At 41.0% G+C, this 14,423-nt stretch overlaps 1 protein-coding gene across 1 annotated transcript in view; it reads right to left on the bottom strand.

The window, feature by feature from the left end:
- The window catches only part of plxna4 (plexin A4), a 351,701-nt gene that overhangs the window by 121,658 nt on the left and 215,620 nt on the right, over positions 1–14,423 (bottom strand). Inside the window, exon 5 of the mRNA XM_088348478.1 lies at positions 9,962–10,090. Coding sequence (XP_088204604.1) covers positions 9,962–10,090 — 129 coding nt within the window. The remainder of the gene's footprint in view (positions 1–9,961; positions 10,091–14,423) is intronic.

Genomic DNA, 14,423 nt, shown 5'->3' with positions numbered 1-14,423 from the left:
TTTAACTATTGTTGAAAATGAAACAACAATATAAATGATATATATATATATATATATATATATATATATATATATATATATATATATATATATATATATATATATATATATATATATATATATATATATAGTGAAGAAAATAGGTATTTGAACACCCTGCTATTCTGCTATTTCTCATGGAGGGGTCTGACATTTTCATCATAGGTGCATGTCCACTGTGAGAGAGCTAAACTAAAAAGAAAAATCCAGAAATCACAATGCATGATTTTTTAAAACAATTTATTTGTGTGATACAGCTGTAAATAAGTATTTGAACACCTGAGAAAATGAATGTTTTGTACTGTAGCCTATGTTTTTTATTATAGAGGTCAAACATTTCCTGTAGTTTTTCACTAGGTTTGCACACACTGCAGGAGGGATCCTGGCCCACTCCTCAGAGACAAGATCATCTATTAATTCTCCTTCATTTCTAACTAGCAATCAAACACAATGCACTCACAGCAAAGTGACAAAACTGATCTCTTATGTGAGTCAGCTTGTGCCTGCCGTTCCGGGTGGTAAATGTGCAAATAATAAGAAAATGAAGTTAAATGCATGCTATCTAATGTACCAACAGCCCCCTAGCCGTGTACCTAATTTATGTGTAGCGCACGTTGCTAAGTAACATATCTCACAGTTATGTTTATTATTGCCAGACGATCTGCTACTATCACGGCAAAACGATTATTTATACCGGCAGCGACGAACTGGAATAATAGTTTGACCTCACTGCTAACAAGCAAATTTAATCACCAGGCACACGAAAAGATATCAATCAGCAGAAGAGAGAAAACGAATATTCCCTGAGCGTTAAATATTGAAAATAACAAAGACAATTAACACAGAAGAGATACAATACAGTGAAAAACGGATGTCCCTTTCCATTACATGGAGAGACAGATCCCAGTATTGAAGGCGCTGCAGGAATTTCTGCCAAGTATTGGTTCAGCGTTTGCAGCATATGGCTGGAGTATGTGCAGGAGAGCAAAGCAGAAAATCTCACACACAAACAAAGCCAACATTCGTGCCTGTCTAAATATTTCCCGAGGATGTTTGTAATCTCACTCATTTATGTGGGAACGTGTGTTTTGGTCTGACGAGACAAGGTTGACCCGGTATGTTTTGCACATTTTTGGAGAGATTTATGAACAGCTGTCAGAACCAGAACAGATACAGGACCCAATTGCGTGACGTTCTCACACAAGCCTTTTATTTTATGGGAAATGGGGAGTCATGCATGTTCGGAAGTCGGTCTGGCGTGGAAGAACAGGAAGCCAGAGACCGACGAGACATATTCCAATTGCCCGGGTTGATGTCGGACAGATGGGGTCGATAAGGGACAGGAAGGGACAGACAGGATTGACAACAAATCAGGATCCCGATAACTAACAGGAGAAACCAGACGGGAACGAAAACTGGAGAAAATAATAAACAGGACCAAAATAGACAGACACAAAACTGTAACCCGTGGCTCAGGAAGTAGAGCGCTCTTCTTGGGATCAAGAGATCGCAGTTCGAATCCCGGCTCCTCAGTGTTACATGTCAAAGTGTCCTTGGGTAAGACACTGAACCCCTAAAGCAATCCAATAAGCAGGTTAGCGCCTTACATGGCTGCATGGCCGCTATTGGGAAATGTGAAGCACACTGTAAAGCGCTTTGGGAAGTCTATATATATATATATATATACATATATATATATATATATATAATCTATACATATATAATATGTGTGTGTGTAATTTTTTTTCAACAACTAATGTAAAACAATGTCAACTATTTTTAAACTATTTTGAAATAAATGTATGCAAATAAAGTGTCATTGTCTTATTGGCTCTGTTTCAATGGTGACAATAAATTTAGCCTTTTTTGTTCAGGAACAATAACATGTTTTCATTTTTGGAAGCAATGCGGTAAGCTTTTTCCTTGCGTTTATGTAAATGTGTGGTGTTGCTACAGTAGCAGATCACACAGCACTGCAATTTCTGTTTCCATCCGTCATCACTTCTCTGTTCCTTTATCTTCTTGGCTCATACCTCACTGTGAATGTGTAAAACTGGAGTGTCATGCCCAATTTCGTTGTCACAATATGTTAACCCATTTTGTAACAATGACAATAAAGGTATATTCTATCTATTCTTCATTTTCAGCTTTTGGTCGGGGTGGACGCATATATTTGGACCTCCCCTCTATCTGGTAGGCAGGATGCAAAAGCAGGCCAGGTAGGGAGAGGTGATAAAAGTATTACTGTCAGTCACTCGCTCAGCCATAATCTGAGAGTGGATAAGGGCACTGGGTGAGAGTGAAGGTTCCACTATCTACATAGAGAAGTGCCGCTTTGACTAAAAGGTTGAGAAGTAAAGTAAATGGTATCGATCAGATCCAAGTACCTCCTTAGTATCAATATTTGGATCGATCCGCCTACCCCTGGTCCAAACTAGGTCGTAGGAAATCAGCGAAAAAATGACAACCCACATCTCTTCTGCAAAGTCCTGCCCTGTCCTCTCCGTTATGCTAGAAGCGGCCCTCAATCCGCCAAGAGTTGGTTTCATATCATAAAATGGCTTAACGGAACGGCCCAGGGTGTAATATTGTTTTCACTTGACGCTGTGAAAAGGTCAAACGCCGATGGCATCTATCCTGCCTTCGGGGCTGACACGTTTTGACAAACGGTTCAGATGGGATCAATCATTTTCAGTTATAGCTCCGGTTAAAGGGCTCTTGCACGTGAAAATAACCTGTTTAGCTTGGTTTTCCCTTACAGAATGCTAAAGCTATAAAAAAAATGAATGAGGTTGATAGGCTGTTTACTCCGCAGTATGGAGCACATCGGATTATAATGCACAACCCCAAAAATAGCTTTTCGTCATATATATTTTTATACAAAAGACTGTAAAGCGCCTTAAATTACTTCAGTGATATCTATTCAGTTCATTCATGTTTACCGGTTTGACTCTTTATACATCTATTGATATACACAAATTTGTCATGATTACTGATGTGACTCAGCTGTGCCCGCTCATTTGGTGCCAACTGCCGCTGTTTCTGATTGGTTCCCTGTCACTATTTAAACTCAGTCCTGTCTGTCCCCTGTTGTCAGTCCATCTGCGAACCTCAATGAATACTAGGCAAGCCTTTTTCTACCCTGACTCCCACCTGTCCCGTTTTTGCTCCCGTCTGTCTCCGGCTACGACCCGTTTTGATCCTGACCACGTCTGCTCTCCCGTCTCGTCTCACGACCTTTTTTGTCCACTTCCCTGTTCGGATCACAATCCGAGTACGAGAGCGATTTGCTTCCCGCGTCCAGTGAGCATCGGATCGCGGGTGCTGCCGTTCTTCTTTCTTTCATTAAAATTGTGAGAAAACGTTACACGATTGGGTCTAACCTGTGTCCAGGTCTTGACACAAAATCATAATCATAATATATTTGATAAGTGTCGCTTTCTTGACTTGTAAAACGTTGTATGCAACCGGAATGCAACCAATGTCACGGTACTGAGGGTGCGAACTTTACGACTAGATACCCAGTGGTGGCTTTTATTATTATCACACTATTTTTAGTCACAGTACCAGAAACACTGATCTGCTTGATGGATGTTGATAAAAAGTCATTTCACTTATTTACCTGTGCATCAATAGCTTCTCGATTTACTCTGTATATGTACGTAAAATAGCTTGTAACGTATTGTAATGTGTAATCTTTCAGAATGCAGTCTGCAAATCTGTGTTTCTGGGACCACGAGTAAAAATAGCACCATCATAGGATAACCTCTTATACTTTCTCATTTGTTGTAAGTACAAATAAAGGTCTAGTGGTAAAGCACTCTCAGCCCCGTGACCCGGGTTCAAATCCCGCTCCATATAATATAATGTGATGTGGGCCAGTGATTATTATCAATTGATCAATTATTCCTCAAATGCAGAAGTAAACCATAAAATCTTGTCTAGAACTTTGTTCACAGATTTTCATGCCTGGAACTTTTTAAGGCCTTAATTTAATGAAGAGAACAATATCTAAAAGGCACAGCATCTTTGATTTAACTGAAGATGTAAAACACGGTAAAATGTGACCAAAATCACCATAACTTAGTTTTTAGGACTTTAAATGTATAGTATAAATTATAGTACAATTGAAAAAAAAAAGTGAAATCAAACGGCATTGCAGTTAGGCCCGGACATCGGCTCTTTTTTGTATTTTTGGTCTTTATTATGTGTTTATGTTGTTTATCCTAGAGTTCCAAGTCTAATCTTGTTACAGATGGTGTTCAAGCACAATGACAATAATTCTATTCTATTCTATTCTATTCCACTCAGGCTACCTCATTCATTGATCTTGCTTCAATGTTTCTTTTGAAGATCGTGTAGTACCTTGAGATACGATTTCAATTTATTTAAAAAGCGATGTATTTCTCAAAACATTCAAAAGTAAAAAAAAAATGTTTCCCAAATAAGTACATGAATATGAAATTAAGCGTTCCTGTCATTATTACCGATTGGAATCATCTGTGCCCGCTCATTTAGCGCCAACTGCCGCGGGTTCTGATTGGCTCTCTGTCACTATTTGAACCCAGTCCTGTCTGTCCCCTGTGGTCAGTCCATCTGCGAACCTCAGTGAACACTAGGCAAGCCTTTTTTGATCCTGACTTGCACCTGTCCCGTTTTTTGCTTCCGTTTGTCTCTGGTTTCGACCCGTTTTTATCCTGACCATGTCTTGATGGATAGATAGATAGATAGATAGATAGATAGATAGATAGATAGATAGATAGATAGATAGATAGATAGATAGATAGATAGATAGATAGATAGATAGATAGATAGATAGATAGATAGATAGATAGATAGATAGATAGATAGATAGATAGATAGATAGATAGCTTTCAAGTACTCCAATTGATACTAGCATCTGCAACAATTGCAGGATTAGCTCTGAGCCACAGTCTCCCTAAAAATGTTCCTCTGGGAAAACATTCCCAGCTAAGACAGTCACGTACCTGCATCTTAACCTTGTCACCAAATAGAATAGAATAGAATATACCTTTATTGTCATTGTTACAACATGGGATATATTGTGACAACGAAATTGGACGTGGCACTCCAGTTCCACATTTTATAGTGAGGATAAGGTTTATAATGCGCTTTTTGACGTTCTCCATTCATAAAATACCCTGGACAGTGACCTTCATCACAACCATTTCAACCACGCTGCACATTCCGCAGGCATCGCCTCATAAAGCTCTCGCTTTTGCTGCTGCTTTCAAAGTGTGTGAGAAAGCAATTTTAAGCCAGTGTGCATCTGTGGCAGATGACTGGACATTATGCACAATGAGAAGCCTTTAAAGGGAGGACAAAAGGTAAAACTTGGGCTCTCTGAGTTAGCTGACTCCAATGCTGCCTTGATAAACTGTCGTTTTGTGTCCGCTTTCTTGTCAGCACCTCATGGGACGAAACATCTAAACACCTTCACGAAATGAGCCTATATTAAGGAATAATGACACTAAACGGCTTTGATTATTCCTCAAATAAGTTGACGGCTTTCTCTCGGGAAGAGGAAGTGGTTGACTCTGAACGATTTCACCCCACTACAGTACAGTACACATTCTCAATAATTCACACTTACAGATTTGCATTTGCCACGCGGAATATCAATAATTGAGCGCTACCAGTGTGTCAGTGAGCCACGGCAATTGTTAGGCACCAGAAATGGGAGGAGTACTCACATTTGCTTGTTATTGAGTGTTTTATAGCTAAAAAGGAGGACAAATGAACAAGGAGCACAAGTTCTTGTGATTCTTGAGCTTGTATTTTGTTTCTGGGCTGGTCTCAAGACCATGTTTATTCTCTTTGATTGCCATTAATGGTTATAAACAGAGGAGAGTCTCTGTCGCATCGTGGAATCCAAACCATTTTCATTTCTTGGACTGTAATGGTCAAAATTAGGCTGAAAATTGTCAGAATTAATCCATCCATTATCTGCAACGCTTATCCTTAGTAGGGTCGCGGGGGTGCTGGAGCCCATCCCAGCTATCTTCGGGCAGTGGGCAGGGGACACCCTAAGCTGGTCGCAAGCCAGTCACAGGGCAAACATGGACAGACAACTCACTCGTTCATTCACACCTAGGGACAATTTGGACCGGACAATTAACCTGACATGCATGTGGGAGGAAACCGGAGTGCCCGGAGGAAACCCATGCAAGCACGGGGAGAACATGCAAATTCCACACAGGGGGTTCGATCTCATGACCTCAGAACTGTGCTGCCCACGCGCTAACCACTGCCCTGCCGTGCTGCCCGTGGTGATTTAATGTCCAACATTTATCAAACTGAGAGGAAGCAAGTAAAGTAAGAAAATAATAGTTTACTTGGACTAATGAACTCAGAACAAAAATGAGTGAATGTTAACTATTTTTTTTTTAGTAACGTTCTGTTCTCGAGCAATCATTTTCTTATCTTTATCGGATTTAGTTTTTTTGTTCGTGAGTCCTTTGTCTTGACCTCCAAACTAACTATAAAGCTGATTCCTTAAATGCTACCTACTATATCTATGGTCAATAAGTCGCCGAGGGTATAAGTTATTTCCTGACAAAATGGTAAATCAAGTTATAAACAATCGAGAAGTTGCACTGGAGTGTTATCCGCATTTTTCTGGCTTAAGTAGCAACAGTGCTAAATAATTGCCAAAGACCTAGAACTTTAAGTGCAGAGGAAGACAGCAAAAATTGGTTTAAGTAACGATGGTATCTCTACGAAGCCGATACTACTTTTTTAGGGTAATTAAAAGAAGAAATTCTTCAGCTCATAAGATGGCGATGCTAGTTTTCTCTGAAGACGTCACAGTTTCGCTGTGCAGAAGATGACCAGACCTGCATGTATAGCAGGGGTGTCCAAACTTTTCAGAAACCGTGCCAGTTTTGGTAAGCTGAAAATGTGTGAGGGCCGACTATTCAATCTGGCATTCTTTGAACAGTTTTTAACAAATTCAACCTTTGCCTTGCTTGGTGATCAATGTCACAATTATTTTTGTAGCATTCTCATTTGACACGCAAGGTGTCGTTAATACAGCTTCCAGTTGCTTCACCTTTTCACAGCGTTGCTTTCCAGTTAGCTTTTGAAGTCACCTTGTTTAATCTGGAAGGGGGCCTCTTCTTATTATAGACTTTGAAAACAGCCACAGTCTCTTGGTAAACTTTGCCTACTCAGTTGTTTCGGATTTGCGTGAAGAAATACTCCAATTTTCACAAATTTCAAGGACAAAGTGGCCAAAGAGCTACTGCCATTACTGATGAAATGGTGAATTTGTTTTTTGTACAAATCTTTTTTTATACTGCAGTCAACATTACTGGTGGGCCACATATGATAATTTCATGGCAGAGACCGTGGGCCAGCAAAAAATTGATCATGGGCCGTAGGTAGCCCCCGGGCCAGAATTTTGACATGCCTGGTGTAGAGGAAAAGGACTCTTATTTTCAGTTAACTTGAAGCATAAAGTTACACAATTATAAATGGTATATGATCTGCATTTATATAGAACTTTTCAAGTTCCTGAAAACATCCCAAAGCCCTTACAATGTGCTTCACACTTACCCTTTCACACACACACTCACACACCGATAGTGGAGACAGCCATGCAACCCTACCTGATTATCTTATAGTCTGGAAAATATGGGAAATCTTCAAGAAAATCACTCGTATTGGTTTCAAAGTGACCATTGAGAGTTACCTTGACATTCTGTACATGTCCTTGACTTGTTCTGTGACCATGAATGAGGAATGACATCTTGACTTTCCATCACAAAATTCTCAGCTGTATCAAGCTACCGTAAATTCCGATCTATAAGCCGCTACTTTTTCCCCAAACTTTCAACCCTGCGGCTTATTCAGTGATGCGGCCAATTCATGTAATTTTTCTAACGGCCGCCAGCGGCGCTCGAGTACAAAATGTAAGATTTAGACTGCGTCTTCTTAGCTTGTGCACAAATTAAATTAGCGTAGACATATCCTTATCATGCAAATTTCTGAAAAGGAAGGCTCATGACGCAACTTTCAAGCTAAACGCAATCGAGCAGTCCGATCTAGAAGGAAACTGAGCTACCGCACGTAAAGCCTACTTCGCGAGCGTGATGCTAGCGTGTTTTTGAATAAGGGAGCGTGGGACCACGTCCATGTGACAAAGTCTCTTTCCCATTCTGAAGGAAGACGACTTTGATGACGTCAGCTATAAGGAGGAAGTTGAGGACGGTTTACCGTGCTTACTACAAAAACAGTATGTTTTTTTAACAGAGCTGTTTACTGTGTTGCGAGCGTGTTGGTAGTAGCATTTTGCTACCCTTCACAGGCACGGTTTGGGCTGAAAATTATAATATTATTATTAAAGCTTTGAAAACTCTCTCAGTGTACCGTCTTTCTTTGTAAATATGTGTAACCATGTATAATATGTATTTGCAACTGTATATTTTTGTAATGTATTTATTTTAGAAACATATTCTGATATGTTTTGTACGAGCAAATGAGAAAGAAGGGGCGGGGCAAACGCAGGCTGACAGGAAGTGGAGTAAAGGTGAGACGTGTTTGTGGACGCGGCCGACAATAGTGGATATATATTTTTCCCACCCTTACCTTTGGAAATATACACTTTTTTCCTTGGATTACTTTCAACAGGCACCCGGACTCTGGAGGTCTGCATTAAATCTTAAGTACTGGTATCATTTTCCGCTCACTTTGCCGGCTGTGTTTTTTGGACTGTATCGGGTATGGGTTAGTATCGTGTTGCGGCTAATATACGGGTGCGGCTTGTGTATGTACCAAATCAGTTTTCCTCCCGAAATGTGGTGGGCTTATAATCAGGTGCGCTCTATAGTCCGGAATTTACGGTACTTGTTCTCCGCCCCTGCCTGGCATCACTGAAACTAAAGAGGACGTGTCAAAGAAATGCAATCGATCAGCTCTGTCCTGTTGGGGGCTGCCTCTTCAGATACTCGCTTAGCATCTGGTTCTCGGACAGGCCGCTGCATGCAAACTCATATCATTGATGACGGAAGCTTGCTTTTTATACTGTTTGGCACATTAATACTTCTAGAGGGTGGACTTAGAGTTGTTCATACTTTCTGTGACAGTTTTTTTCACAGTTCTTTAAGTATTCCCAAAAGTGTATCTGAAATTCCCCTTAGAGGGACTATGCCTTAACTAGGCTAATAGACTAATTACTCTGAAGCCTGTCAAACTGGACAGCCACAATCACATAGTGTTTATTTTTTCAAGACACACCGATCGGAATGGCTAAATGTGCAATGCGATATGCTACATAAGGGAATAGAACACAAAAGAAGCAAAGGAAATTAAGATTTTAATGCGGTACAGAGCCTTCTTCTTGCAGCCCAATTATGTATGCTAAATTCCAAGAGTGGAGATGGAATCTAATTTTGCTGGTTAACAGATTTGCAGAACTGATAATTGGATTCCATGACAAAACGGAATTCTAAATGGACCATTTCCACCCATTCCTCGTCTCTGCCTTTGCATTCTCCAACTTTCTTGCCTTGAGGTATTCATTTTGATATTCAAACCAATTATGCTCTGGTTCCTAATGTTATCACTGTTATCTCTTTCATCTAGAACATTTGGAAAAGTTCTCACAGACACAGTCCAAAGCTAAAATTTGATCAGTGTGGTGTACCAGTGAGTCACACAGCTTGTGTGTCCACAAACTATACATGGCGCTAATTTGGCCCTTATGGAGGCATCTACAGCCTCTTTGTGTGGGGTCCATTAGTCAGAGTCCTGTCAATCTACTACTCATTTCAGCTTATAAGAGTGAGAATAATACAAACACCTTTATCTCCCCCTACTAAACCTCTTTTTTAATACCTCTAGCTCTCTTAATATCATGAAGGGTATTCAATTGTAAGGAATTCAGGAACGAGCGTCCTACCTGGGTCTCAGACATAATGTAGAGGTAGTGGTAATCGGAGGAGAAGGCCATGTCTCGGAGGACTGGTCCGCTTCCAACCGCCTGCACCGTCTCGTACTGAAGGGCCCGGGAGGGGCCATCCACTCGGATCTGCAAGCAAATACAGAACCACATGAGCAAAACTGTACACATTACTTGTTACGTTGTTAAAATTGAGTAGTCACAGCAGACCTTAGAGCAAGAGACTGAGTGGATCAAGGGACAGGATGGAAACAAATTCAGATTCAGATTTACTTTATTGTCAGTCTTGTACACGTGTATACAGAACGAAATGTCGATACATCTGATCCGCACAGTTTCATTGAATGTATAGATATTAATAAAATGTTGTATTGGAGTATTGAGGTAATAATAATATACTAAATAATTATAGCTATGTATAGTATTTTACAGTAGTGCAAAGAGTGCAAGAGGAGCAGCTAACCAGATGTGCAAAATGGGCAGTCAGGTAAACAAGTCACTATACAATCTATCTATCTATCTACCTTGGTCATATCCCTGAAGAGGGGTGATCGACAGCAAGACACACACATACAATAACAAAGAAAATCAAAAGGAAATAAATAACAACAAAAAAACCACAACATTTTTTTGGACAATGGCCAACCCAATTGCCCAAACACCCAAACAAGTTAGGCACCTCGGCACCTAAGTTGGTCATGCTTTTGTCCCTCCAGATGAAACAGGACACAAGAAAGCGGCCATGTCACTCGAGTCAGGGTGACACAACACACTCTTCTGTTCAACAGCAGCTTTCACTGGTTTACCCCTGCCGCATCATACGGGTGCCCAGCCCATCCTTAAGAACGCGTCCACAATCCCACTATCCTTTCACAACACCTCTCCACTCCTTTCTATCACCAACAAGAGCTCTAGCTTCCATTATATTTAGACATCTTTCCTGCAGTGCTATACACTATACTATAGCACTATACAATAACAATAACAAATGCTTGTTGACTCAAGTTACATCAGAGGAAAGTATTTTCTTTTTAAACATAGTGTTTTTTTTTCTTTATGTGCTCAATTCCCCTATCATGGTTTGCTGATACATTACAAAATCAACCAGATTCTTCCAAACTATTGCCTATGACCGCAATCATGAATCCTGCTAAATCCAGCGACCTTTGGACATCCGGCGCTCAAAACAAAGCGTGGACATCACGTTCTTAAAGTTTTGATGACTGCGGCTCTTTTTTTCTCTCTGCGGCACTACCAGGTAAATGGCAGGAAGATAATTGGACAAGAAGCAGATGGTTCCATGGGCAGGTGAGTCCCTTCATGATTAATTACGATATACGCTCCTGACAACAATCTTTCTCAGTCAGCACAGTGTTACCAAGTCCTCTTCTGGCAGCATCACAACTCTTATTTTCCCCATTGACGATGCGAGGGGAAATCCACGGTTTGCTGGTTGAGCGTCTGCTGCAACCCAAACGAGTCACGAGAGAGAACTGCAAGCCCCACTGGGACTAGTGTTGGTAGCAAGATGAATTTGAACGGCAGTGGACTAATGAACAGCAGGTGTAGGAATTTTATTGCAGCCGTAAACACTATTTTACGACAATGAGGCAAGTTACAGAGTCTGTTTACGCGTCTCTCCTTCATTCCCTTTAATACCATCAATCTCAAGCTGCCATCCATGTTTCACTGTCATCATTTATATATCCCACCCTTAATGTTTCATCAGCTTGCAATCATTAAGGCAGCCACGGTGGTGGTAGCCAACATTATCTGATTCAGTTTCAACGGCAATAAAGGGGATTAGCCGCTCTATGCTAAATGGATTACAATGCTAATCTACGCTATCACATTAGCACGACACAATAGGCCTCCTCAGCGGGGCTGACTTCATTTTGCTTCCGAGGGGTTTGGGAAGGTGAGAGATTTACTTGGCCCCTGATTGATGTCAATTATTAAATGTAAACACTGAAATAATAATGCTCATACAGTGTTCTCTGACCGAGCCCGGTAGGAGACAAACCAGCTACCTGTTGCAATGTCCTTGTGGTGGGAGGAATAACTACAGAAAGATATATCAAATCAAATAAAAAATCCTCAAGTTTGCATCTCTTTTGAGATAGAAAGTGTGAGATGGAACAAAAACCAATGACACTACTTGCACAAATGGCTTTAGACATTAGGAATAATACCACTGCGGCCGGAGTGAGTGTTACATCTCCGGCTCTGCGGGTCTGCTTGCTAGCAGAAGGCGCAATGCAGTCAGGAAAGCTATTCCGGTGCGAAAGCTGTGGGATTACCCTCTCGCTGCGTCTACGTTTTGGCAGAAAACGCCACAAAAGGCGCAAGAGAACTTCCTTGGACTCGGCGCGGAATCAATTTGCTGAGGGCTTCGGCACGGCGCTGAGCCGACAACCAGACAATAACCGTGGCGAGGGATGCTGTGCTTGCATGAAAGCTGAATATGGATTCTGTTGGCCTAAAGTCACAAAGTAAGCAGTGTGTTAAGTGGCGCATAATGGAGGCTAACACCTCCAAACGTGGCAAACGCACATTAGAGTGCTGAGTAAAGGATCGTAATGCTCTGACCAGAGGCCATGCAACTCTGTGAGGTGCGTGGACTGGGGGGTATACGCCATTCAAGGTCATGCCTGAAATAGTAGCCAAGCTACTCTCAAACCGCAAAAAAACAGGTGCACCTTTGAGTCTGTTGTAATCTACCGTAAACTCTGGACAAGCCTCTACTTTGTTCCTACCCTTCAAACCCTGTGTTGTTAAATCCTCACCGATAAATAGCTGAGCACGTATGCACACAAAACCTCACGGTGGTGGTTGGAAACATTTCTCAGAGAAATTAGTCCAAACTAGTTTTTGCCACCATTATTTATATTTTCCATAATAGGAGCAAAGCGGGAGGTTTGAAAGCATGTATTTACAACATACTCATGTAACGGGTGTAATAACGATTTTCGTTGTGTTGAAATTCCTCCTGAAATATGTTTTTATAGTTGTGTATAAGTGTCCTGCAATGATGAGTCCAACAGCAAAACCTGCTGGTATGGGGTAAGGTTTAGTTTAGCCTCTGATTTTATGACCGGAAAGCGGATATTGTTAGCAGTCTCCAGCGCACTGCTAACGCTTAGCTGAGACTTTAAAGTTAATTGATAACAGTAAAACCACAATTGACAAATCTTGCAACATGCACTGTAATGTAATCGATGTTCTCAAGCTGTTTGGATTTATTTTCGTTTTGTTTCTGTCGCCATTTATGTTAGTTTTTCCGTACGTTGTACTCGACTTAAATGCTAATTTCCTTCATAGATGTTGAGAACCAGCGGAGGTGCTAACCACATGGTGTGTGTATGTTGTGTCGCTCATTGTAGCTAAATTGTTCCCTTTTTTATACTTGTTATTGTAATTTTTATGTTTTCACAAATATAAAAAAAGGATGATGTTGGTTAAAATTCACATTGAAAAATATGTCGAGTTGAATTCATTGTAAAAGTTTAAACCACTTTACGATCACTTGTTGAGATATATGTAGAAATTATTGTGATGGTTGATTTTCTGTATTGTATGTCAACTGTAAAGAAAACTATTTGATATGATTAGAGCAGTCTCCAGCACGCTGCTAACGCTGTTGAGAACCAGCGGAGGTGCTAACCACATGGTGTCTGTATGTTGTGTCGCTCATTGCAGTCTCCAGCGCGCTGCTAACGTAACTGAAATAAAAGCCTCATCATCTAGTCCAACCTGAAATTGGATCCTTGGTTGGACGGGTACACAGCGGTCACACTCACATTATTTGACGTTTGCACGCTAAAATCAAGTCCTCAATTCATATATCCGAATCGAACAGCAGTGAAAGTTACCTATCAAAAACACTTCACTTGGTTCTTTGTCTCAGCAGCATCATTGTAAGGTCCCAGGAGTTTCCTTTAATCCACGAGGAACAATGACAAGGAATGTAATTTGGGCCAGTACCATGACAACCAACAATGACAAAAAAACAGACCAGTCTTTGTAACTCAGCCCTCATTCTCCTTTTCTTTTTGCACAGTAGTAAATATGTGCTTGCCTTTGTATCTTGGATTGCAACATTATCTGAAAACACGTGATCTGGACAAAATAGGGGGAGTGTCAGGTACCAGGACAGGAAACAGAAAGCAGAACCCACTCGCGTAACGTTACTCACAGTTTATTGAGGGGAAGAGAAAGGAGCGCACACTCGATCCGCAGATCGTTGGTTGCAGGGAGTAGATTGCTTGGAACGCGGAAGTGGTCAAAATCAAACAGATCATGGCGAGAGCAAAACAGGAGCAAAAACACGGGAAAAAAAGGAGATTCTCGGGGCGTGACGTGTCAAACAGAGTTTCGCAGACGCTACGACAACAAACGACTCTCAGGACAGCATTTATGTAGTCACAGGGAGCAATGAGTTTCAGCTGGTGTCCATGGGCGG

The sequence above is a fragment of the Urocampus carinirostris genome, chromosome 11 (genome assembly GCF_059441175.1).
Source record: "Urocampus carinirostris isolate Australia breed hairy pipefish chromosome 11, RoL_Ucar_1.0, whole genome shotgun sequence".
Classification (NCBI taxonomy): domain Eukaryota; kingdom Metazoa; phylum Chordata; class Actinopteri; order Syngnathiformes; family Syngnathidae; genus Urocampus; species Urocampus carinirostris.
This window is presented reverse-complemented; position numbering and strand designations above follow the sequence as displayed.